General features: G+C 42.4%; 1 protein-coding gene across 28 annotated transcripts in view; it reads right to left on the bottom strand.

Moving 5' to 3' along the window:
• Positions 1–26,765, bottom strand: part of dlg2 (discs, large homolog 2) — a 147,549-nt gene that overhangs the window by 6,757 nt on the left and 114,027 nt on the right. For 10 of the 28 annotated variants that reach the window (XM_084029216.1, XM_084029205.1, XM_084029231.1 and 7 more), the window contains 15 exons: positions 25,673–25,809; positions 23,530–23,674; positions 23,072–23,237; positions 18,753–18,812; positions 16,596–16,748; positions 13,699–13,855; positions 12,254–12,356; positions 9,651–9,695; positions 7,206–7,320; positions 6,667–6,843; positions 5,703–5,778; positions 4,303–4,399; positions 2,585–2,635; positions 1,491–1,592; positions 1,007–1,030 (listed from right to left, as the gene is read on the bottom strand). In XM_084029216.1, the coding sequence (XP_083885342.1) occupies positions 1,007–1,030; positions 1,491–1,592; positions 2,585–2,635; positions 4,303–4,399; positions 5,703–5,778; positions 6,667–6,843; positions 7,206–7,320; positions 9,651–9,695; positions 12,254–12,356; positions 13,699–13,855; positions 16,596–16,748; positions 18,753–18,812; positions 23,072–23,237; positions 23,530–23,674; positions 25,673–25,809 (1,608 nt within the window). Of the gene's footprint in view, positions 1–1,006; positions 1,031–1,490; positions 1,593–2,584; positions 2,636–3,871; positions 3,918–4,302; positions 4,400–5,702; positions 5,779–6,666; positions 6,844–7,205; positions 7,321–9,650; positions 9,696–12,253; positions 12,357–13,698; positions 13,856–16,595; positions 16,749–18,752; positions 18,813–23,071; positions 23,238–23,529; positions 23,675–25,672; positions 25,810–26,765 lie in introns of all 28 variants that reach the window. The other 18 variants (XM_084029209.1, XM_084029223.1, XM_084029225.1 and 15 more) reach the window with 13 other exon arrangements.

The following is a 26,765-nucleotide window of genomic DNA, read 5'->3' as shown; positions in this document are numbered from 1 at the left end:
ACCCTTGTAGACATCAGCATCATTCATCTTGCTTTGCCTAGCAACGGTATCCTCAATGGCCTTCTCAACTGTCGTTGCAGGGTAAACACAGGTGGAGATACTTTTAACAGTTACACCTGTGTCTATGACAGAATGGCTGCTGGGAAAGGGCCGATACATGACTTCACGCGTCAGGACCACAAGCTCACACGCTTCATTTGAAGGCAGCAAATGTCCGAAGTAGATGAAGAGACTCAACACGATTCTCTTCTTCTATTCTCTAGTGTGTGTTGTGCACTAATTCTTTCTATGACTGCACTAACATCTGTTGACTCTAATAGTATGTTGCACATATTCTCTTTGTTGTGTGAATAATTGTATGTATATTATGCTGTTCGCCCAATGTCAGCTGGGATCGGCTCCAGCCCCCCTGAATATAGGGTAAACGGTAGACAATGGATGGATGGACATTGTTACTTTATGTAAAGCACATTGTTTTGCCCTGTGTATGAAATATGCAATAGAAACAAAGTTTGAATCTGCTTGACATTAGTTACATGAGTTGTGTCCCTTGTTGTAATTACCAGAAACAATATGAGACCAAGGTGGAGCCTCTTTCTCACACCACTGATAATGTTGGTGCCTGTTTCTTCAAATTATACTCCAATAAATAATAAACAGAATAATCATAATATAATTGTTGAATTATTATCATTTTAATGGAGATAGCTCTGTGCTGTAACTAGTCCAGCTAGTTGATGGCTGTTGGCTGAATCTTCATACACATTTTAACACATTTAAAGATATCGACTCACAAGTTGTCATTCTATTACTGGATTCAAACATATATGTATATGTATATATATGACATTAGTGTTATATATGACACTAATACACTTATGTACCTAAACATTTCAAATTGCATAAACATTCAGTTCAAAAGGACAAAAGGGAGTAGAAGTGTTTATGGGGACACACTTTCTAACAAAGGGATGAAAGAATCAACTGAGCTCGTCCACTCACTCACCTTGGTTCCCTGAGCTGTTAGCAGCTTTATACGGTTTGAAAGGTGTATTGAAATAAAAGAGATGAGTAAATAAAAACATGCAAAACAAAAAGTGCTTTGGCTGATGAAGAAGACATTCATGACAGGAGTGAACTTTTCTTGCGGAGTCACAAAAACACAAAGCAGAAATAATCCTTCCATTTCTATCACTATGGCAGAAATACATGAATTCTTTACATGGCATGCTTTCTCTTACATATGTAGTGAACCAAAAACAGTACAATCAGATCCATGGTGTATGAGGAAAAGCCCCCAAGTGATAAACAGCTGCATTTGAAGAAATTGCTAGAAAGTAATTTTGTTGGTGTGGTGTGTGTGTGTGTGTGTGTGTGTGTGTGTGTGTGTGTTTCTATTCATCATAAATGCAACCTGTCATGTTTTGGTTTCACTGTTGTCCGTCAACTATTCAAAACAACTGTCTGCTCTAATTCCATCAAATACTCACGAGGCACACAAGACCCAAACTTGTCTGGGAACTCTGATATCAGATCATCATTGATTCTGTCCTTCATCGGCCCGAGGATGATGACAGGTCTGGCATAATTAACTGGAAAGGGAAAAGAAAGATGGTAATTCTTTTTTTAAAAGACAATAATGAAAGTAAATCTTATTGAGGTTATTTTTCATGCATTGCGTGCAGGGGAGCTTTACCATTACAAGAAATATGACAACAAACAGTCAGTAACACTACAGTATCCAGTGATGCTTTAGAAACATCCAGTAAAGACTACCATCATCCTCTCTGATTGGATCCTCTGGAGAGCCAGTAGCTGCCAACAGCCCAGCGGCTGCTGGGATATCCTTTATTACTAATGTGAGGTTTTAATTCTTACATTTCACTCAAGTGGTGTTGTTGAAGGGAATTCTGGTTATTAAAAGACTACATTTGCAGTACTTGTAATGCAGCTCATTTAGATACCGGGGGTAGGGAACCTGGAGTGCACTCTAATCTGCCAAATGACCTCTTTTACAGCCATTGGCAGTTATATTTAGTTGAATTTTTTCCCCATGATTTCAACTCAGATGAGGATTTTTTCAAAAGGATTGGCAGCCTTCTTGTATTGTACTCATATTAGCATGGTTGGAAGAGGTGGGCTTCGTTTTTTGACTGAAGATACTGTTGACGACACAGACAGAGATTCATTCTGGGTCGGCTTGGGCTTGCTTCAGACTCGTGGCGTGAGCGCTAGCGGAGTGAAATTGGAGTGGAACATAAGGTGACGCTCCGTCCGTTTATAATACAAATGCTCTGTCGAGAATCCTCCCTACTGGCTTCCACTCAGCTCCACTCTCATGCTCCGATGCAGAAGTCAAGTGTTGACGAGAAATATGTGCAGACGCAACTCCTCAGTAAAAAGTTTCAATCATGTTCTCTGTGTTGTTCTTTATTGTGATGACTCTGATGGTGCTTCTTAGAAAACTACGTAACGGGGGAGGGGGGACAAGGTACAGAGTGGCTGAGCCTTGTGGGAGTGGGCCCTGATACACTGGTTCATGTTGAGGGGTGATTTTAATGATATATTAAAGTAAGTAACTTACTTTCTTGCCGCATCACGGGTTCATATGAGAGGATCACATCCTCTTGACTCCCTGGTGGGAAAAAAGTGAAAAGTTGTAGAATGTTATTTGGACACATTCTCATTACACGAGCATGGCAGCAGTTATTTTTGTTCTGATGTACTGATGACCCACATAAAACTGCATATAAACAGCTCATGCTAAATGAATCACAGTCATTTCTATTTGAACCAAATAATTAAGCATGATTTCATTCACTTTTAAACATACTGATATTTTGACCTCCAGTTAAATACCACCCACTTCTCCAGCTTTGAATAATATCAGGACCCCAGCAAATATTGCATAAAAGTTTGTATGGGATTTAAAAATTACTACTGTGCAAACATTTAGCAAATCATTTTCCCACTCTGCATCCAGTGATAGAAGAAGAAAAAACACGATTAAAATAAAACAGGAATCACTAAAGTATTCAGCCTTCAACGTAATCTTGAAGTCAGTGGGTAAAGGGTCCAAATGAGCTTTTCTATTTAGACCAGTTGAAAGTACATGTACGTGGATCCTAAAGGAGTTAAACTTCTACTGCCACACTACAAAATAACTACAAAAAACCTCAACATAACATAATGACATGCTCACATGTAAATACAAAAACACTTTCATGCAAACATGCATTCAACAGTATCAACATACAAGGTGAGGCGTCAGTACAGGGTGCAATTATTAAAAAAAAAAAAGTTCAATCTATTATAATCAGCATGATAATAGACATTTAGGAGGCTCCGGAACACAATAATCACACTAGTGGCTCATTAACAGAGTACGAAGTGTAGGATGGAAATGTTTGGAGTCATGAATCTCCCAGAATCATAAATACATAAATGGACATGAATTAATACCAAACACCTACATACCAAACAAATAAGTAAAACAGACTGATTGACATCACACTATATAAAACTGGAAGAAAAGCTGGAATCAGCCACTTTTAAGTGTATTATTTATTATAATAAAACAAGTCTTTTTCTGACTTCATTTGAATGTCTAGAGAAGATCAACCCTGGTTTACAAAACAAGAAGGTAAATCCATAAAAAAGCTGATAACACTTCATGACAAGCTCCTCCCCTTTCACATTAAAGAAGACCAAGAAGAACCTAAATATACTGGCTCTACGTCTTGTGACAGCACACTGAGAAGTAGGAGAAATCCAACAAATGCAGCATGCAACAGTGCAGGCAGGATGGTCAGACAGGTTGTTGTCGTTGTCATGTTTACACAGAGGAGGAATCATTCCTGGACCAACTTACTGAATGTCTTTGTCCCATACCCATCATCACCTATCCCCAGGATGTCCTATTGGCCGTCCGAAGAGAGCCAGAACAGAAGAGAGAGAGAGAGAGGAAGGAGGACAGCCGCAATATAAGCAAAAGGTTGGTGGCAGCGCCGTCTCTGTCACTAATCAGCCAGCAGGGGGGGCCAACGCATCATGATAACAGGAGGGCGGTAGAGATGAAACTGAATGGTCTCTGAAGAGAAACTGGGCCGTACAATGTCACCATATGGGGACGTATAACACCGAAGTGAACAGCATTGACTTGGCGTCTCTCCTGCTGACTGATTAGCACTCGAGCCAGAATGTCGACTGTGATCCAACAGATAGAGAAAGAAAAGAAAGACGACAGGGAATGATGATGAGAGAACTCCTATCAGCCCTACACGTGTGTCTGAGCTTACTTACGGTCTGAATCACTGCCATCCTGCTCACCCTCTTTGTTCTTGTAGAATGGGAACTTTCGTGTAAAGATGAAACTCTTTTTACGTTTGTCATTGAATGACTGTGAAGGGAGAGAAAGCATGGGGCAAACAGGGATATCTGTCATGTTCATGCAGACAAAACAACGGCTTGCAGAAAGTGGGACGTCAAGAAGTTGTTACGGTGGAAACTCAACGGTTTCTCCCAGATTGCGAGAATTTCAAGTTCATTCGACTTCAATAGTTCATAGAATGTTATATTTTGTTGAAAGCAGGTTACAGTTATTTGAGATCCTCTATTTCAGTTTTCAACTGTTAAACTGACAAAAGGAGACGATGTGAAGTGTGATGGGCTGCTTTCAGACATGTTATAGATTTGTATCCCCAAATAAGGTAATATACAATATCTGTACATATTTTATTTGAATACTTAATAGTTTCATTGAATGATACAAGCTTGGGATTATGTTTTACATCTTGTGATTTCATGTTAGATCATTTCGGTAGATGATAAAACAAAACCTTAGATTTACATTCATCATCATGAAACCATGATGATTTATTTTATAAGTAACTTAAAAATGATCAGATAAACTCTCTTTAAAGAACTGGTGGATGTTTTTAAGACGTGGGAGTTACACGGTGGTCTTGGTCCCCTCCATCCGGGGGAGTAACACCGTAGATCTTACCACTTCTTGATGTGCCACAGTTGCATCAGAGGCATTTAAAGTAAAAGCAAAGAGTTATGAGATCATGCCATGAGAGAAGTAACATAACTGGGTTTAGCCATAGAAAAGATTATCCAAAGCAAACAAACGACAAATACATGCAGAGATGGAGCCAAAGGAAGGAACTCAATAGGATGAGACTTGAAATAATGAATATGCTGTTTTCATTTGCTGCTGATGGAGAATAATCTTCACGCAGAGCTTCATGTGGAGTCGTGCTCGGGTGAAGCAACGGCACAAACTTCAGTCTTTTGCTCCTGAATTTCATGTTTATTAAAATTCTTGCTCATACAGTAGATGTGTTGGAAAGTGAACATTTTACACCTGTTTGTGGTTTTAGGTTTATATAGCGTTTATATAGAAATTATTAATTGGAACTTAAAAGCTCTTTTTTTACCTCTGATGTAAATGAAGAACACACACAAGATGGAACTACTGATCCAATGAAATCGACCTCACTGTTCTGTAAGCTATGCATGGACCTCAGACTGCAGTGAGGACAGTAGAGCACCAATGAACCGACGTCTGACAATGATGCTCATGATGATGCGGGACATAAGAAGCCATACAGTCACTGTGAAGTTTTCAAGAAGTAATATCTATGGTGATTCATGTGCTACTATAAATGGCACTCTGTAGCTCTCATGAAGGTACTCACCCCTTTTGAATCCAATGACCCTGGCTTGGCATTGAATTTCACAGTCTTTAAACGCGCTCGCTCTTTCCTCTCCACCCTGCCAAGCAAAGCCACGTCAACCGTTAGCTACAGACATTCAGTTCAATGACCCAAGGTGGAACCACATTACAACTCAACTCTACGGTCTCTGTTACGCATCATCTTAGAATGTATTTTCACCCCAGTCATCGCTGCAAACTGTGTATGTAGAGGAATATACTGTAGAATATATCAATGAGTTTGTATGTGCTTGTAGCAGATATGGTGTGTGGAATTAGACTGATTTTTGATTCTGTTCATTGTGTGTCACTGTGAGTCTGATGAAGGCCAGTGTGCTGATATGCATTAGTGTGTTATTATAATGTACCAGCCCACTTAGTTAGCTTCATAATTCAAGGGCAACTTTACAGCTAAGTAAAATCAAATAAAAATGAATAGAATATTCAGAATAATCTCAGTAGCGAATTGGTAGCGTGGTAGCGACCTGTCAATCACAAGATATACTATAATATGGATTGAAGAAGACTTGAAACTAGAGATTGAGACCATAAACTCATGTTTACTGAGATAATAAATCAAGAGAGAAGTAGGCTCATTTTCTAATAGACTTCCATGCAATCTGACTTCTTTTTGCAACCAGAGGAGTCGCCTCCTGGTGGCCAGCAGAGAGAATGCAAGGATTGGCTTCACAACCAGAGATGCCTGTTAGCAATGTTTGATTGGTTTTGCTTTTTAAAATCGTATGTTTCCCCCCTCCAGCCGCCTGGGTGGATGAGAGGACTCCTGTTGTCATTCTTATAAAATAAGTCATAAAATGAATACGTTGTTGTCTGTGTTTCCTAAGTTTTCCCATGACCGCTCAGGACAATCAATATTATTCACGCAAATACGACGACACACTTCTAGAATTCCCTCAACCAGAGACAGTTTGTGATCCTCTCCTCACCGTCTTTTGCTAGGGATGACACCCATTTCCTCACTGTCTCCATGTGGGGTGACGCGGCGGGCCTGCCACCACTCATCATCGGAGGCGTTGATGACGTGGAGGATGTCTCCATACCGGAAGCTGAGCCCTTGGCTGGGGAGGCCGCTGTCCTTTGACCTCTCATAGTCAAACAGTGCCCTGTTCAGTGGAAGATATCAGGATTATTATTGGAAATGCATTGAGTTCATGTTTTCTTCGCTGTCATCCCTCCGAGTGAAGTCTTTTCTAATTGGATAGTGAGGAACTAGAAGCACAGCGTTACAAGGTCACAGAGAATAGTGACTGTTGGTCCATCGGGGGGTGCTATAATAGGAAATGTTCATCTGTTTCAGTCACAGGTCTCAAACCTGGTTTTAACATGCATGTGTGCATTAGGCTACATTCATTCTTCCTGTAATGTTACCATGTTCCCCGGAATACATCAGTGCAGACATCTCATTTAAGTCATTTGGGGCGTGGAATGGGATCCTAAATTGGGTTGAAATGCTAAAAAGACCAACCTCACATAGAGGGATCTCTTTTGATTGGTTCGCAGGGATCCTGACCCAGAGCTCATGCTGTGGTTCATCATCTGTTCCCGCAGGTCATGGATTTTGGCCTCAAAACGTCCGTACTCTGCAAGATAAGATAAGACAAGATAAGAGGACAGCCCAGTGATGCTACTGAAGCCAGTTAGCTTTCAGCAACAGAACCACTTAGTTAGCTGTAGGAAAAGAGTATGGTTGATGTGTCAACTTCCTTAATGACTCATGTCCCTACTGAGTGATGTGATTAACAACAAATCACAACAACATAACAACATTTTCTCACAGGACCAAACCCCCAGATTGGAAGAAGATTTGACAGAGTGGCCAAAGTGGAATCAGAACTATCACGGTCCATCACTTGATGCTTATTCTATTCCGTCCGTTCATGTGAATTAATCTGACACCAGGGTCCGGGAAGACCTGTATTTGTTCTGCGACCATCCCCCTCTTGATACTACATCATCTAACTGTCCACTAACGCCACAAGGTTTACACTGGAGTTACTAGAAAGCCGGGTACCTGGCATACAGCCGCTATACCCGATGCTGCGAGGCTCTGACCAACCATTGGTTTTTGGCAGGTTTGGAGTGAAAACGGGTTCTACATGTCAAAGTGCCACCTGCTCATCAGGATCGAATCTAAATATTCATCATACATCTTGCCCAAGGACACTTGAGCAGGAGGAGCTGGCATCTAAATGATAATATTCTGATTTGTGGACGACCTTTAACCACAGCTGCCTGATGTCCCAAGGAGCCACTGGGATGAGTGTATTTACCACAATCTACATACCGCAATACATGCCAATCATTTATGTGTTTGGATGCTTTGACTTGAAGGTGCAGCCAAACTTGTCTGTGACATAAATCGTCTAACATGATAGGCTGCATCACTTCATCATGAAACTCTTCCTTGCTGCCCCTGACTGCTTCTTCACCGTGCCACTTATTAGGCTACGGAAGAAACAACAAGATGAGCCGAAATGTGTTAGCAAAAGAAACTGAAATGAGGAGATCTTTCATACTGGATCATCATAAATCATAATCTAATTTAAATCATTCTGCTTCTGCACAGGTGAATCTGACGAACACAAGCAGCAGAGCAGCAACCTTAATGGATCTGGAATCAAAGTAAGCTTCTTGATTTAAGGTCAACGTTACAGCTAAGCAGCTAACTGCATTGGTAGTGTGCTAGCACAACTTTTTCATATTTTCAAATATGTGATCTGACAGGAGCCAACCCTTTTACAAAATGTACCTTTATTTCTTTCTCATGCTATAGCCAGATCAAGGTATCAATCCACATTTAATGCATCAGAATACAGGAAAGACCTGCTAGATGTGAAGGTCTCATTCTAAGTTTTAAAAAACACAACAATCCTTAGTTTAAGGTGATTTTACACTCATAAGAAAACATTATTATGAATCATTCTATTTCTCATTTCCCCTGAAATGCTGCACACTGACCTTTAACTGGACTCAACTGATTCCTAAATGGAGCTGAACATGTTGCAGCACTTCTGTGTTGAGTTGCTGTTGAGATGCAAAGTGTGTGTTTCTGTACAACATCACACAAATCTAACTGTCCCTTCCGTGTGGGTTGTAACACAGAAATACATAACATCCATGTATCGTTTGTTCAAAACAAAATCAGAAAAAAATAAAACAACCTGTTTTTTTCTTTCTTATGCACAAACAGTGGTCATGTCCCTGGAAAGCAATGCAGCTATTGTGTGTTGCACAATTGAGATGAGACTATATTTAGAAAAATACGTGTGGGCAACATGCCAAAGTAGGAGGGAGTTGGCAATGATCAAAAATAGCAAATTATGTAAACACAATGGTATAAAAATAGCATAGGAAAAAGTGGGATGTTACTAAAAGAAACTAGGTGGGAAGATTATATAAAGCCACGTTTTGCACATCTAGGAGTTTTGGTTAATGAACCAGCCTTGGCTTGCTGTATTCTGCTGCATTTACATGAAATCTATGGGTCTGCCTGTGTCTTTACTTATTTTCCTTAGTTTCGTTGTTAAAACTTTTAGCATAGAATCTATAGTCTCGGAAACATTGAACAAAGTTATCAAAGGATGTTTAAGTCTGAGTTGCAACTGGTAATAGTATACTGAAAAAGAGCACATCATTTTCAATACATTCTAAAAAAAGGGAAGACGGAAGGACAGTGTCTGCAGGGTCAGGACCTGGGAGGACAGGGTCAAAAGGTCAAGTGAGCAGGGTTTAAGAAGTGCATGTGCAGTGAAGGAGTGAGAGTCATCCAGGTTGGAAGAGGAAAGGATCGAGTGTGCTTATGGGTGAAACGCTCGGTGAAGAGGAGTGAACAGACTGTCTGTAATCACATTCACTCGGTGGTGAATGATGCTGAAGCTCAGAGCAGCCACATGGTGCCAACGGCACAAACCTGGTGTTGGAGAGCAGGCCCGTCGCGGTGAGCACAGAGCAAGTTCTGATGGTGAGAAGAGAAAGCAGGCGTTAGTCCCAGAGGTGTTTAGAGCCCAGGTAGTCAGTGCTCCGCTCAGACGGGAACACGTTGGAGAAGTGAGATGGGACCATTTGATCTCATCCCAGAACTAAGACTCTTCACTACAGAAAGCTTCATACTGAACCCGATGCCAAGTCCAGTAGCTTATTACTGATCTTCATCACCACTGAAGAGTCTCTTGCGAGACAGAGAAAAGTCAGTCTGATCTTCTGGGATGTAAAATATTCATCAGCTCTCAGCATCTCTTGTTCGAGAGGCGAAAGCAATCTAACACCAGCATCTTGAGGCAGTTGTTGGTAACAATGGTATCGCTTGTCTGATGTTCTAAGTATAAATCAAGAAGAGACTCTACAGAAAAAGCTGCTGACTTCTTGAATGTTCAGAGAAAAGAACCTCAGGTCTGGGTATACGGGTCTGGACAGTCCACGAGTCACTGCCTCTACAACCCTGAGCAGATCCTGCTGCTGTAGACCTTAACCAGAGGAGGCATGCTACCAGTCAAAGCTGTCTGATCCACTACACGTTAACAGGTTGGCAGACAGTCTGGTAGATCGGAATTAGCATGAAACTGCCCTGCATGGGTTTTTACAATTTACATGCTGCAGCTACAAGGCAAATAAACCAAAAAACTATTTAATGTTGTTTGATGAATCAGGTTAAATAATTTCCACCTTTCATAAACTAGCTTTGGGAACTTTGTATCAGCAGGAAAATGAAATTGCGATTCAACATTTTCAGAAAAAAAATAAATTTAATGTATGGCAACTGCACAACAAATGTAGGAAAGTCATGAAACTGCCATTATACTGTATAACTCGATTAAAACTGCCTCCCATTGCCGCCCAGTCAACAAACTGGGTAAATGCACAGAGCCACACATCTCTTGTATTTTTTTTACCAGACATCTGATGATCACCAGAGATGTGTTCTCTGTGAATGAACAAATCTGTTCAATGAACGAGAATAATTCGTGGAAATGGACATTGGGTCGTCTCATTGGTCAAGCTAGGCATCAGTTTATGGAGGAGGCGGGAACTTGACAAACTTTGTTTAAATTGTATTATTAGAGAAAGTTTATTTGATGGATGGAAATAAAGCTGTCCTTGTGTTCAACATGAGCACTGTTTCCATTAGCCAGGTTTGTACTATCAGCGCCTGCCTTTCAGTTTCAGTAAACAACGAGTATCCAGACTAGACAGCTCAATACAATCACTAGTTCTTCATTGACCAGTGAATGACAACGTTCTAAGGTCAGAGCCAAACAACGAGTCAGTGATGACCGAGACCCAGCCAGTAGGCTTACTGAATGAGAGTCTAGACCCAGTGACTGAAACCATTGCTTTATCGCCCCCTAGAGGCCAACGAAGACTGTTGAGATTGCCTTCTCCTCCCCAAACACTGTCTTGAACAAATCAACTGACAGACGCTTTCACTGAGACGTCATGCAGCTCTTTTTCTCATCCATAAGAGTCCAATGAGAGGAAGAATCTTCTGAGCCATATGGTTCTAATGAATGGACTAAAGAGGCGATGGGATTTCAACATCAAAAGTGACCTGGCATCGATTCCCGGTTTCAGCTAGACGCTAAAGCTGAGCTGCAGGTTGGTGAAGTTGTCACAGCGTGAAGGCAGAGCTGCCGAACTTAAAACACTGCCTCTTCTTCATAGGTTTCACTTTTAAATTCATGAAAAGACTATAAACATAAAATCCACATTAAGGTACCATCTGTAGGAATCACATTATAGAGTGAATACACAACAAATCACCATCATTTCATCCTTACATGTCTCATTTTGCTGCTTGGTTGAAAGCAGCTTGTGGGTATAGACACAGAATGTTGGCATGTGGTGAACGTTGTGGAACAGAGCTGGTTAATGTTGAAATACGTGGTCGACGCTGTGGAATTCTCTGAGTATCTCATCATGAAGTGGGAGGGTTTGTGTTTGAGCTGTGTTTGAACGTTTGGTGCGTCTCATACATGGATGCTAAAAGGTGTCTTGTCATATCAGATGCAGACATTTATCTTGTGTGGTTCATTTTTCCTGTATCAAAAATGCTTATTCTGACACAGTCATCACCATATTTGCAAAGATAATTATGGGGAAACTGTTCAACAGGGCTGTAACAGTTGTAAAATGTGTAAAGTGTATAGAAAGTAAGAAATTAAACATGAAACACACACACACAAAACATAGTACTCATTGCTTGTTTGTATGTCCTGGCACTAACTTTAACATTTTGCACTGTATCTTAGCACTTATCTCACTTGTATACCAGCTACGGGCTAACTTAGCAATTGTGCGTGCTTGGAACTTGTTCTATTGTTACACTTTGTTCCAACAAATGTACTTATTGTAAGTCACTTTGGATAAAAGGCTAAATAAGGCTAAATGCCCTAAATGTAAATATATGTAAATGTAAACATGAGGTCATTTATAACTCGATATTAAATATATATATATACCTGATTATAACCCCTCTTACTATTGTACTGTGTCTGTTCACACCACAGGGTGACCCACCTTCTGGTCTGTACTGGGCGATGATGGTGACCACCTGTCCAGCTCCTTTCAGTGCTGCAGCTGCCTGCTCATGTGTAGCTCCTCGGAGGTCGATGCCATTCACCTGTTTACAACGAGACACACTCAGGATTATTTGGGGGTTTTATATGTATTTAAACATTTAAGTGCAAATTTGTAGTGTGATGCATCTAAATACAAGATGCTTCCGCGACTATAAGCAAATTCAATTGGTCACTGGTTAAATCTAACGGTTTAAGTCTCAAACTTAGGGGTAGCTGATGTTAGACTTCAACACCAGGCCATTGTTGGGGGTGCACTTTTTCACCTACAAAACAATTACAACTAAACAACTAAAGTCAGGCCCATCCTGTCTCAAAACAAGGCAGAAAATGGATCCATGCATTCGTGACTAGATTATAGTGATTCCTGCCATTAGCAGGCTGCTCCAGTAATTCTCTTGATTCTTCAGTTGATCCAGAATGCTGCAGCTCGTGTTCTGACAAGAACTAGGCGAAGAGATCAAATTACTAATTACTGCACTGGCTCCCTGTAAAATCCAGAACAGAATTTAAAATCCTCCTCCTCACCTACAAAGCCCTTAATGATCAGGTGCCATCATATCTTAAAGAGCTTCTAGTAACCTACAACCCCAATAGAACACTGCACTGTCAGAATGCAGGGTTACTAGAATGGGGGCTTTCAGCTATCAGGCTCCTGTGGAACCATCAGGGCATTATTGCACTTACTAACGTGACTTCTTCCCTATCTCTACTAGTTATTTTGTCAACCATTAGGGCTCCTACTGTTATCATTGCTCTCAGTTGTTTATTCTGTACACAGCATCTATCACATTTCTACCTTTTTTCCCATGTCCACATTTTTTTTACGGAGTTTCCTTAATCAATAGGTCAACAGGCCAACAGCCAATACTCTTTGTTTGGAAGCTATTTGGATACAAAACAGGCTCTGAATGAGAAACACAGGAATACAATCCAACAAGATCAGCATGGAATAAAGGCCCTAGTAGCTATACACCACAGACACCACAGTTGGTAATATTGGAGAAATACTGCAGGGATGGAAAGAAACGACAATGTTGTTGGCCTTGAAAATGAATCTAGGCCAGTAGGACTGTGACACTCTTCATGCCGTTCACATGCTGTGAACACACCGGTTTAACATTTTAAAAGTAGATCTGTGTTTGCAGTGAGGGAACCTTGTTGTTACCGGCTTTGATCAGTTCACTTTTTCATTGTGTAAGAAGAAAGCAGATGGTTTACTTTGGTGTGAGAAGCTTGTATTTTCAGTTATGAATTTTCAATCAATAGGCCACATATTAGTACATGAGCCAAACACCCGATAAATAAATGACTTGTAATCTAAATCACTTGAATGAATGATTTTCAACATGACCTTGCTATAAAATCAGGATGAATTGCACTCACCGATAAGATCTGGTCGCCTCGCCTGAGCTCCCCACTCAGGTCAGCGGGCCCTCCTGCCAGAATGAAGGACACAAAGATGCCTTCTCCGTCTTCACCACCCACGATATTGAAGCCCAGGCCCGTGGAGCCTTTGTGGAGCAGGACCTTCCTGGGTTCCCTGTACAGACAGTTCAGATAGTACATCAGCTCGGGGGAGTCGCTTGGTTTATGCATCTTCAGCCTGGCTGGTGGAGGACAGAGAGGTGGACAACAATCGCACGGCACGCCGACAAACGCCTCAGTGATGCTTCGCTAAGGCAACAGAGAGACTGCTGGAGCTCCACAGGGGGATGGTGCTCTACTTAGGATCACTTGTCCCCAATTCATTTGTGACGGAAAAAGGAACCTCGTCACATGCTCACACATACTGGCTTGGTTTCTCATACACAGATGAACACACGCTAGGATACATACAAGGAGAGTCTGCAAACATATACTGACGTTTCTGCAGGTTTCAAGCAGCATTTTCAGGGTACTGACTCAAATTGAGACATATTTTGGCCAGAGAGGCTGATTTAAGGTACCATGCTACCATACACAGAAGGGTAACCTATTGTCCGATGACAGTAGTTATTATGTCTTGTCAAAAAGGAATGAAATCTAGAAAACTGAGCAACTCTGAAATCAAATGATCAACAAAGTCCAGAATGTCATAATGAATGGAAGCAGAATGCTGCCATCTCATGGTGAATTGGAAAAAAGCCTTTTGCTTGACGCTCTTTAGAGCAAAGCTGTTGAGTATTTGCTTTGAGACCCACATATACCCACATATACCCACACATACCCACATACTGTATATCCACATATACCCACATATACCCACATATACCCACACAACAGGCGATGCCACATAGACATGGTATACATCATCTGAAAGCTGTGAACCTGAAGATTCATTCTTCCAAAATGTTTGCAGCTCAGTTGTCAGTCAAAACTGAATGAATCCATTAATTGATAAAGAGTAGCAAGATGGTATAGTGGTTAGCACTATCAGCTCAGAGAAAGCTGTTCGGTCCAGTTTTCTGTTTACATCTCCCCGTGTCAGTGTGGGTTCTCTCCAGGTTCCCTGGCTTCCTCCCACAGTACAAAGAGATGCAGGTTAATTATTGACTCTAATGGCGCACTCACACAAGGGCCAGTGGAGAGGCACGACTGCCCCCCTTCCCCAGTTTCCTGCCGGTCTGCACTCACACTGCGATCTGAGACACTGAGCGATAATGAGAGGGATGGCCTACTGATAATAGCCTACATCATGTCCACGTTGCATGCCTGTGCATGTGCTCGAGCATGACACCTTCAGTGCTGGGGCTGTATTCAAACCGGACTTTAGGCTCAATCGTACCTGGAAGTGTGAATGTGAGTGTGAATGGTTGTCTATACGTGTCAGCCCTGGTGAATCCTGCCTTTGCCCAGCTGGGATTGGCTCCAGCCAACTGGATGGTGATTACTTCTCATCTAATACTCTTTTATTGTCAATAAAGCAAGGAAATGCCCTCGTTCTCTAGTCGGTGGTTGTAAAGTGTCATGAGGCTGTGATTGTCCTTGAGATAACATGTTATTTTATACGGCAACGTCAAGCAAAAAAATAGTCTCTGGATGTGAAATGGCTACTAGACAAATGCATGCCAAGAGAGCATTTTTGCCTCCTCCCAAACAAGCATGACATGCTTGGTACCAATGGATTCATCACCTAGTTTCATGTGATACCTGTAGGAGGGAATTATTTCTAGTTCATATCATATCATGTCTCCGTCTATGATCCTTCATAGCGACTGGTTGGTTGCTGTTGTTAATATAGCTGCGTGATTCACATTAGACATTCAATCAACCCCCTGCTGTTAATGCATGATTAATCATGGGGCATTTTAAACATGAATAATAGGTCACAATAAGTTAACTACATTTAAAACAGCCGTTAAACTTGGTGTTCCTTCCAAAATGTTCCTGACATTTTATGGTCTGAAAAAATACTCCTCATCTAAGATCCAGTGTCAGGATCAAACTGAGCTCTCACGGTTGCTTGGCTCTCAGTTTTGAGTGTATTGGTGATCAGTTTAAAGGGATACTTCACCAATTTGCATTAAGCTTTGTATCTTTAGAAATCCGGTAGTATTTTTGAATGGTCGTACATCATTCCCTCATTTTCCCCACATCGTCAAAAAAACATCGTCATTTTGCTTCATCGGAGGCTGCTTTGGTTAGAGGGGGTAATACTACAACACTAGTTCCTCATGTTTTCAACCTGCCTATAGGGGGCGGGACCCACTGAGGCTACAGACCTATTACAGATCAGTGGTAAACTTGCCATCGGCCCGGTGAGCGGAACGCAGCAGGCGAAACGAATCAGTGGTACGGAGCGCTCAAATGCACCGATCCAGAGGCCGAGTGTTTATTAGAAATATGTGCAGACGCGACTTAAAGTTTCAGTCATGTTCTCTGGGTTGTTCTCTCTTGTCGATGACTTTGAGACGCTGACGTGCGAGTGCAAACCGGCGGGGGACTGGGGAGACAGGTCAGGGAGTGGCCTGCGGAGCTGTGCATTGTGGGAGTTGTTGTCTTCCATCCACATGCGCCAAAAAGTCACTGTCTGCCTTTTCTTGGTCAAGAAGGCACCAAATTCAAAATGCATTTTTTCCACCTGTGAAGTATTCCTTCAATCAGAGCCCTGAAGAGAGAGAGAGGAAAGAGGGAAGAATGGCATGCTAGCTTATAAAAAACATCTTGACATTGGTTCCTGACAGGAGGGAGCAAGCAACTGAGTGCATGAGAGACAATGTGGTAACGTGCCATTTAAATACGGTGGGATGGGACGTAGCAGCGGCGGCAGCGGCGTGCACGGAGGTGGTCGTGCAAAGTACCTGGTGAAGTCCGAGTCAGGGAACAGGCTTAAGTGATATGGGAGGGGGACGGAGTGGAGGAGGCTTTTGTCGCACTCCACTGGGGAATAGTGTCGGGGGGAGGGTGCTTTGTCACAGAGTTTGTTCACAGTGCTGTAAACTGGCTCAGGAGGCCTACAGTGAAGTGAGAGACAAGAGCAAAGAGGTTAGTGTCCGGAGATGTTCTCACCCGCACCAAGCTCCGGCTGCACATCACCCACCCTCCTGCACCGTCACTGGCTGCACATCACCCACCCTCCTGCACCGAGCCCTGGCGGCACATCACCCACCCTCCTGCACCGTCACTGGCTGCACATCACCCACCCTCCTGCACCGTCACTGGCTGCACATCACCCACCCTCCTGCACCGAGCCCTGGCGGCACATCACCCACCCTCCTGCTCCGTCAATGGCTGCACATCACCCACCCTCCTGCACCGTCACTGGCTGCACATCACCCATCCTCCTGCACCGTCACTGGCTGCACATCACCCACCCTCCTGCACCGTCACTGGCTCTCTGTTCCGCATCCTATAAAATCCTCCTCCTCACCTACAAATGCCTCCATGCCCACAAGCACCTGTCAGACTTCCTTCAGGCTTTGCATTTTTAGTGACGCACAAGCCTATTTGCATATTTAACAATAACTATAATGCAGGCCGATATAATAGTGACCTGTTTGTCCACATTTGAGATAAGAGAATCCTTTATTTGTCCCATGGTGGGACTTTTACAGTGTTCCAGCAGTAAATGGGAGAGCTAAAAAAAGTAATATAGGAATATAATAAATAATTAACAGGTAAACGGCAAAATATTAATGAGGTGTTAAATTCACATTATTGCAGATATTGATATTGAATAGTGTAATTCATTTCCACAGCAACAGCAACAGGAAGGATTCATATACTTCAGTTTATTTTTAACTTTTTGACTGCAGACACTCTTTACTTAAATGGATGATTCCAGTAAATTCCTTGGCCAGACAAAATTACATTAACAGTTCTTTCAAGCATAGTGCTTTTTACTTGTCAACCGCAAAGGGAATAGACCATTTTTCAATATTATAAAATGGGACTTTTGATGTTGAAGCTGAATTGTTGCATGTTCTTGAAAATATTGTTTGCAGATATTTTAGTAGCCTAAACAAACACTATGTACAGCAATGCTGTCATCAACACACAATCCACTTCTGTTTCATGAAGTATGAGGCTGTTATGCCTTATTTGCATAAAGGTGAATATCAAACAGCCTAACAGAAAGGCTGAATGATGATTTGCGATGTAGCATATTGCTCTGAAATGGAATATACAGGACCACTGAGTCCTTGTTGGGCAGTAATGTTCCAAGCAAAACAGCAGGAACAAAAAACACGTTGTGCGCACCTACAGCCTGACATGAGCCCCAGATGGTCTCGGCTTAACTCCTAGACTCGCCCTGTCATGAGCTACTCAAAGAGAGAAGTAACAGTCTGGAGCTGCTCCACAATGACCTTCCTACCCCAATAAGCTTTATTCTATTGCAGTGTTTTGAGTGGTGAAACAGAAAATGTACTCGGATCATCCAGCTGGGTTCTCTCTAGAACATTTTCCCAATTCACTGTCTATGGAGGAGTTTCACACTTATGCTATACCAGCAACCTGTTCTCAGTGTCAACGCGTCATGTAACGCCATCCAGACCAACTGATTTAGGAAGAGAGACAGTCAGCGCAGCACTGCTGGGTGGTGGATGGGTCAAATAAACACAGGACGTAAGCCCAAGAGACAGCTGTTCATGTCCCGTGCAAAACCAAAAGTACATCACATCAGTCATTAGTAACGTGAATCATTTGTCACCCGTTATTCATTCGAGTCCTTCGTCAGTCAACAACTCTCTTCTCCTAAACATGACTAAGTTGGTTCGTTGCATAAAACCCAAACTTCCTGTGAAGACGGAAGTCATGCTTACATTTTCAAAAAAGTCACTTTATTTTGTGGAGAATAGAAATGTTATTTCTGGCTTTAAATATTCAACAGCGCTTCAGAACTGATTCACAATATTTAGTCTGACATCTGAAACCAAATTAAAAGGGTCTCGTGCTTGAAAACACATGCGATGACGAACATGCAGGCCGTGCAGTCGGTGACTCGGCAAATGTCTCACCTCAATTGGAAGTGCTGGGAATCAAATCTGTGAACCTCCCCTTCATCTAATGAGGGATTTCTACGAGGAAGGAAACAGTAAACATGTCAAAACCAAACATCAAAAGCCATCTTTTGTCATAAAACGCTGTATGTTTGCTATTCAAATTCACAAAGTTGATTTTTTTTCATACATAAAGAGACGGCTGACAGACACACTCAGGGACATGCGACAGAACAAAACAAGACAGCTGATTACAGAAAAAGTCACGTCCTTGAAAGTACTGAAGTCAACGTCCATGTCAGGGACTCATCACTGACATCACAGTGTGTTAGGCCTGTGTGTGTCTGTGTGGGTCTGTGTGTGTCTGTGTGTGTCCGTGTGTGTCTGTGGGGGGTCTGTGTGTGTCTGTGTATGTCTGTGTGGGTCTGTGTGTGTCTGTGTGTGTCTGTGTGGGTCTGTGCGGGTCTGTGTGTGTCTGTGTGGGTCTGTGTGGGTCTGTGTGGTTCTGTGTGTGTCTGTGTGTGTCCGTGTGTGTCTGTGGGGGTCTGTGTGTGTCTGTGTATGTCTGTGTGGGTCTGTGTGTGTCTGTGTGTGTCTGTGTGGGTCTGTGTGGGTCTGTGTGGGTCTGTGTGGTTCTGTGTGGGTCTGTGTGTGTCTGTGTGTGTCTGTGTGGGTCTGTGTGGTTCTGTGTGGGTCTGTGTGTGTCTGTGTGTGCATGTCTGCTCTTTGTGAACTCATGTGGATTCTATCTGGAGCATAGTACCGTATGTGTGTTTGGAACGGAGGCATTTGTGCATAATGTAGTAGATGGACATACTGTAAAGCCCTTCTCTTTTACACCAACACACACACACACACACACACACACACATGCATACACCAGACGTGTGATGTCACTGTTTGGCCTGTCTTGAGCATGCTGCAGCACAACACCACCTCAACTATCATCATAATGACAGCAACACCAAATCAAGCAGTGTAATCCTTCTCAGCGCTATGAATGGAAATATGAGCGTGAATGTCGTAGGACACCAAACGACATGAGGGTACATCATCTGATCCCACAGTGAGCAGAAAGCAATGACAGGAGCCCGAGGAGGGTGAACACTGCAGGGTCAAAGGTCAGAGATATGACATGTGCAAATGACGTCTTGCATTTAGGAAGAGCAAGTGGTCAAAAATATTATTTCCACCAGCTGTTACTTTGAGTCTCTGTAAAGACCTGCTGGTGAGACACAGAAGCCAGAGAGGTCTGAACAGTTGGCTTTGTTTCTCCTGCTGAATCATTCATAGTGGAATGAGCTGAGCTGAGGCACACAGTCAGTCCACATCAGACCAACATGCAGTGACCTTGTGAGGAACCCATAGGTGCCTTTTAGAGTTTGGAAAAGGGACTGTTCAGCTGGCCTGTTGAGGTGCACTTCATCGCTCTTTTTCTGTTGTTCATTTGTCTTTAACTTGCTTTGAAACCATGATTTTTGGAACTTCTTTTCAAACCAGAAAGCAGACGTGCAGCAGTCAGAGAAGTATCTAAATATTAGTTTTAGAGAAAACAACGGGATCTCTAACACCCCGCTGTCTGAAAGGACAGGCAGCAAACATCAGTTTAAAATGGCCGGTAATGAGTGAAAATAACTGAGCTTCAGAAAAATTTGGATAAAAGCAACACGGTGCTTAATATTTGGCCTTTACACCATATTACATCCATACGATGAATATGATGTATTAGGGCCACTGTCGGAAAAAAAAAAAGAGTGAAGAGAGAGGTGGGCAATATTCTGAGAAAAAAGTCGCTAGCAAACTAGCAAATTTGTAAAGTAGCAAATTTATGACATTTTTTAATAATTTAAAGAATCTTGCCCCCCTCTCTCACCTCCATTTTCTTTTGGAATATATTCACGTGTACATATAGCCGATATAAACAAGTTGCTTAGATCCCGCAAAGGACAACATGACTATGACAACAAGTTAAAGCTACCGCTAGCATTTACCCCAACTGCCCGAGCAATAAACACCCATACGATGACAATTTGGCCTCATAAATAAAACCAACAAAACCATCAACAGCCGTCATCCTAAGGACCTTAACAAGGCGTTGTCACACATTGTGATGTATTAATAAAAAAAATAAATGCAACATTCATGGGAAGTTAGCTAGCATAAAAGCCGGTTGTTAGCATCGTAATAAAGTAGCTAATCTGCTACTTTATAAAGTAGCAAATTTGCTACTTAATAATCTTATCTGTAAAGTAATTCAAAAGTAATACTTCCTGTATGCTGTTATGAATTTGGAATAAGCGTGATTCCTAAACATGTGTAAGGCTTAAATGTATAATATGTATATTCCAAAACACAACAGGGTGGTGTTTGAATCAGCAGAGACTCCGCATTGATGAGTTGCGTGGATTCACATTGTTACGAGCACTTGTTTCCAGGGTGAGTAGGGGGGATCGGAGGGGATCTCCCCTCTTCTCTCATATTGTCTTACTGTAATACCAATATTCAACATTTAGCATACTTTTGTGCTTTTCTCATCAGTAATGGACTGAATGAAGCTACTGGAGATGCATAACGAGTTGGTATCCGAACAGTGTTCAGAGTGCTTCACTTCAGGTCAGCTAGGTAATCTGGAGCGCCTTGGCCACGAGCGAATAGTAAACCTCTTAAATCCAAAGAGAATGGAGGACTAATCCTTCCCTCAACAAAGCTCAACACGGGTTCCGCTAGTTCTCCTCTCAAATGAGCTGCGGTTGTCAGTCTGCTGCAAAACGGCTCTTTATTTTGCAAATGAAATGTGACCACACAACATAACAGTTGCCACAGTATGCAACCTAATCGAAAAGCGAAGTACGAGTATTGTTTGTTTATTGTGATATCCGAGCTTACTTTTAGTCTGACAGAAAGACACCCAGTGTTTCTCTCAGGTTTGAGTTTGGTCATTTGGTCCTCATCCTTGTGGCAGCTTGCTGTGGGATTAGGTGTTATGTCAGCTGAGGTGGGGAGCTGCTAATGTTTGGCGGGGACCCCCTCCAGTGAGACATCTTAAGCTTTCTTCTGTTTTAACTGGGAGCAGCTGTGAGTGACTGAACACCCAACAGTAGTAAAAGACATCAAAATGACACTGGAACACTCAGAGCTCATGCAAGTCCTGAAACTGGGGTTCTCATTTGATTTCTATTCACTGCAGTTTTTCCACTGCATGTGGAATTCACTGCATGTTATGTTGTTGTTAATGTTAAGTTTTTAAGTCTGTTATTTGTGGCGAAATGTAAATAAAAAAATACAGTTTTTCATCCAAAAAGAGAACATATGTGTAACTTCCAGTAATGGTAAGTATTTGCTGCACCATGTCGGAGGTTGGAGGCCTTTACAGCTCTCCCACATGTGTAAACATTTCTGGCACAGCTGATTTCTGCCGTTGGTTAATAGCTTTTTCTACTCACACACATCTACGCACATAAACTTCTGGGTCTGCCCAACAGCTTCCCTCAGTTTACTGAATGCTTCATCGCATCCATGCAGCCTATTAATGAGCATCGCTTATCTCGACAGATGAGACAGGGATTTGTCATATCACAGGCTGATATTACAAATCTGCAACAACCAGCGCCGGGCATGAGTTGGCAAAAATGATATATCCCGTTACAGATGATTTTTTTAACAAGCTGATCCCTGATCAAATACACAACAAAGCCCTGATGAAACAGCTAGATGGCCTCTGTCTCGGCCTCTGATGCCACATCAACGCCACACACAGAACAGACACTGTTTTCTCCACATCCCAACCCGTCACTGTACACTCTTGCTACCTGCTGATCACCTGAGGCAACGTTTACTACAACGACATCACTTCCACTGATAATAACCAACATCTTTCAAGTCTTTCCACACCACAAACACAAACCACAGCTGTGCTTGACGCTGGTTTCCAGGTGTCACTGAACACATAGTCCCGAAAGAAAGAAAAGAGACATTCAAGCAAAAACACAACACAGTACCATAGAAATACTGGACTGCAGCAGTTTTTCAAAGAGCTGGTTCTTGGGATTCTTCATTTTAGAATTATTTGCCTCAGTACTGTTTCAGATCCTGATTGGGGTTCAAGGGGAACTTTAATCGCACCACAATTCTTTGTTTGAAAAACACTTAAGGGGGGGACAGACTTTACGTTCAAACAAATGGATCCAAACAAACAATCATATTGCATCATAACTCCTCACAGAGTTTTGATTCCTTTTTGAATTGCCACACAAACACAGGTGAGTCAGGAGGAGGGGGGAGACAGGAGACAAATCTACCTGTGGTTCTAGTTGTCTGGTAGGACGGGAGGTAATTACCGTAAGAAAGAAAAACCATCCAACCTGTTTATATCCTCTTCCCGAACTAAGTGCTTAGGGAGGGGGGAATAACTCCCAGGGGAGATGGGAGGCAGACCAGACTTGTACTCCAGGGTGCCACTGTTGACGGGGGAAGAGATATGATTTTCCATGGCTGGAGAGAAAGCTGTGGAGGAAGAGCAAGACAACAGACAAACTCACTTACCAACGTCCATGATGCCAAGAAAGTATTCTTGCACACGTTGGATTTCTAATTTTCAGTTTAGCTTCAACATACAGGGTTAAAGGTGACACTCAGGATTATGTGAATGCATCTTAAGGTTGTGTATTTGTGAAATCGAAGTGAATCACAGTCTAGTGCACACACATCAACGTTACTCATGACACACGTCTACGCTTGCTCTCTGAAATGTGGTTCAACCTAATGGCAAACGCAGATACAAGAGGTGAGGACTTACAGTGTGTGATATCAGGAGGCCCATAGGGATCTGATAGGTAGACATTGGTGGGCTTCCCCACCTTTAGGTAGACAACGTCCGACGTGTTCTTCAAAATGGCCACGGCCTCTTCATGAGACACTTCCTCCAGGCTGTAGTTGTTCACCTTGAGAGACACAGATACAGTCCTTGTTGTTCAATCTGGGGTTTTAGAGGCCGCCTTGGGTTTTCTGCTCGCTGCAGACTAGACCGGCGTGCTGCCGGCCTCCAGGAGACTGGATTATGACAGATGGTGTTGGGGTGAGAACACGACAGTAGGGAGCTAATTCAATTAAGTGCTGGTTAAGCAAGAGGAATGCCCTCCTCAACAGGAAGCTCTCTGTTACACTACTAATCCAGTCCTCTTTCTTGTTTTAAAAACGCGTGTCGGGGACTCACTTCATCACGTAATCATCATCGAGACCGAAGCTGCAGGAAGCTGGCTGTCGGGTGAAAGCACACTGTGTGATTGATAGACTAGTTAATGTACTGTACGATGTAACCTGATTATCTCTGTCGAGATGAAAGTGACGATTGTATTGTAAGATGATGAAGATGGGATGTTGGGACCGGCAGTTCTCTCCCCTCCTTTTCATTCTGTTTTATTATTTCCCTTCCCCTGTGGATCTTGTCTGTCTCTCCTAAACTTTTACTCCGGTACAGTTCTTGTGCTGAAAATAATCAGCATGGACCCAGCTGAGTCAGACACGGAAATCAGGAACCTTCAGACCCAACATGGACAACATGATTCAGTACTCAGCTAAACATTCAAGTCACCCTTGTGTCTCCTCTCCACCAGCCTCTGATCCTGGACCATTTTCAGGTGATCTGGGTAACCTGGGATTTCTTTTGAAATGCTTCAAGCCAGCTACTGGATCTGGAGCCAGGACTGGAGCCGACTATTCCTTGGACTTCTGAACACTGGCGTCAGACTAGGGTGGAATGACGAGGCTCTGTCTTACGTTTCTCAAAGGTTTGAGTGGTTCATTAAAGGATGAACAGGCCTTAGTTAGCTGAACTGTTCAGCTACATGATAGTAGAGAACGGCGTAGAGAAAGAGCCAGTTCCTGTAATTCTCCTTGATACAGTTGGAGAGTGATACAGTTGGGGAGAGTCCGGCTGTCCCTAGAGGAGATTGTGTCTAGAATCATGTTATCTGCAACTCCGTGTGGCAAGTCACTGTCACTACCTCTTGAGGCACTAATGGACTCCGGGGCAGAGGAGAGCTTCATTGATGAGGAGGCAGCTGCAGGTTTCCTGTCCAGCCTCGTCCCACTCCCATCACTGCCAGCGCTTCAATGGTAGCTTTCTAGCTGAGGGAACCATCACACTGTCCTGTAACGGTTTGTTTTGTCTGGCAATCACACTTTGTAATCTAAGCCCCTGGGCTCCCCTAGTCCAGACTCAAACCACAAACCTCAGACTGATTGGGCTAATACTAAAGTTACAGTGTGGAGCACTTTTCGCTTGTCTCACTGTCTGCAGTCGGCTTTGTCCCCCACCAAAGGCAACTCTGCCCCTGTGAGAACCACCAGAGAGACTCAGAGGAGCAGCTTGTCACTTAAAGGAGAATAGCGCTGGTCTACCCTAAAGATCTTAAGTGTACCTGAGCCAGAGGTGCAGCCAGAGGTGCTGCTAACTTCGGGGCTAATCTTCCCTTTAACTATCAGCTGACTGATGATGACAGTGAAGACACAGGAGCTTGTGTCTCCTCATGGATCTTAAGGAGCTGTTGCATTTTATTCACTGACAAACAAGCTGTACCTACAATGCACTACTACACCGTACACTCACTTAAATTACGGGTGTTATCGGGTGTGTGTGATGGTGAGTATGAAGTCAGCAGTAACAATACAGCTGTGAATGTAGCAGTGCAATTAAATACCACCAGTCTAAGCTTCACAAAGCTTATTATGATTAGTATTTATTACTGTTGAATTGGATTCCGTTACAATGGAGAGTGGTTTCCATCTTTCTAGTTAATACAGTATGTTGCTTATTATTCTATTTAATGTTTCCAATGAGTTTTACTGACGTTGTACTGTATTTTCATGTGCAAACATCTGTGAAAGCTTGTAACATGACATGTCCTTGTGCAAGCTCTTAAACTTAAATGCATCCTCACCATTAACAGCCGGTCTCCGATTTGAAGCCGGCCATCCTTCTGTGCTGCGCCGCCATCGATGATCTTAGTGACGTATATGCTGTTGTCACCGGGGATGTGCTGGTTCCCAACTCCACCTGCAATACTGAAGCCAAGCCCTGTGTGTGTGTGTGTGTGTGTGTGTGTGTGTGTGTGAGTGTGAGAGAAAGTAGTTAGTTAGTTATAGGGATCAGACAACACCACCATCATGTGATGATCATATATCATGATATACAGCACATGTACCGGTATTTAAATATTCAATATAATAAAAAGTTTGTCTACATATTTAATTTATCCTTTCGAAAGAATGCTCGCTGTACTGTCTACCCTGCAACATGATGTACCAATTAACAGGAAGTTGTGTTGATTTTGTGTTCTTTTTTATTGGGCCAGAAAAAAAATCCTGTTCAGCAGTATTGGGATACGATGGCGTATTAGGGCCACTGTCGAAAAAAAAAGAAAAAAAGAAACAGAGCAGAGAGAGGAGGTCAATATTCCAAGAAAAAAAAAAGTGCTACTATAAAACTAGCAAATTTGCTTCTTTATAAAGTTGCAATTTTGCTAGTTTTAGTCACAAATCTGCTACTTTATTATAGCGGCCATCGAGGAAGTAAACACATTGCTTGACTGGCTGTTTACCGTTGCTATGACAACAAGTGAAAGCTACCGCTAGCATTTACCCCAACTGCCAGATCAATACACACCCGTAAGATGACAATTTGGCCTCATATAAATAAAACCAACAATAACCATCAACAGCCATCACCCACACATTGTGATGTATTAATTAGAAAAATAAATGCGACATTCATGTGATTTTAGCTATTATAGATGCCGTTGTTAACATCGTAATAAAGTAGCAAAATTGCAACTTTTTTTCTCTGAATATTGCCCACCTTTTTTTTCTACAGTGGCCCTCATACGTAATGGTTAAAAAAGATGTTTTACTTAATTTTTTCATGAGCAAAACATGCTGTAGTAACCAGTGAAATGTAATAATTTTGGTTAGCACTCCTATAGAAAGGATTTACATTAAACAACAGGACAGAAGTGAATCAAATGCTAATCAATG

The sequence above is a fragment of the Eutrigla gurnardus genome, assembly GCF_963514095.1.
Source record: "Eutrigla gurnardus genome assembly, chromosome: 15".
In the NCBI taxonomy this organism is placed as follows: domain Eukaryota; kingdom Metazoa; phylum Chordata; class Actinopteri; order Perciformes; family Triglidae; genus Eutrigla; species Eutrigla gurnardus.
Note: the sequence above shows the minus strand (reverse complement) of the source record. Positions and strands in the feature narration are given on the sequence as shown.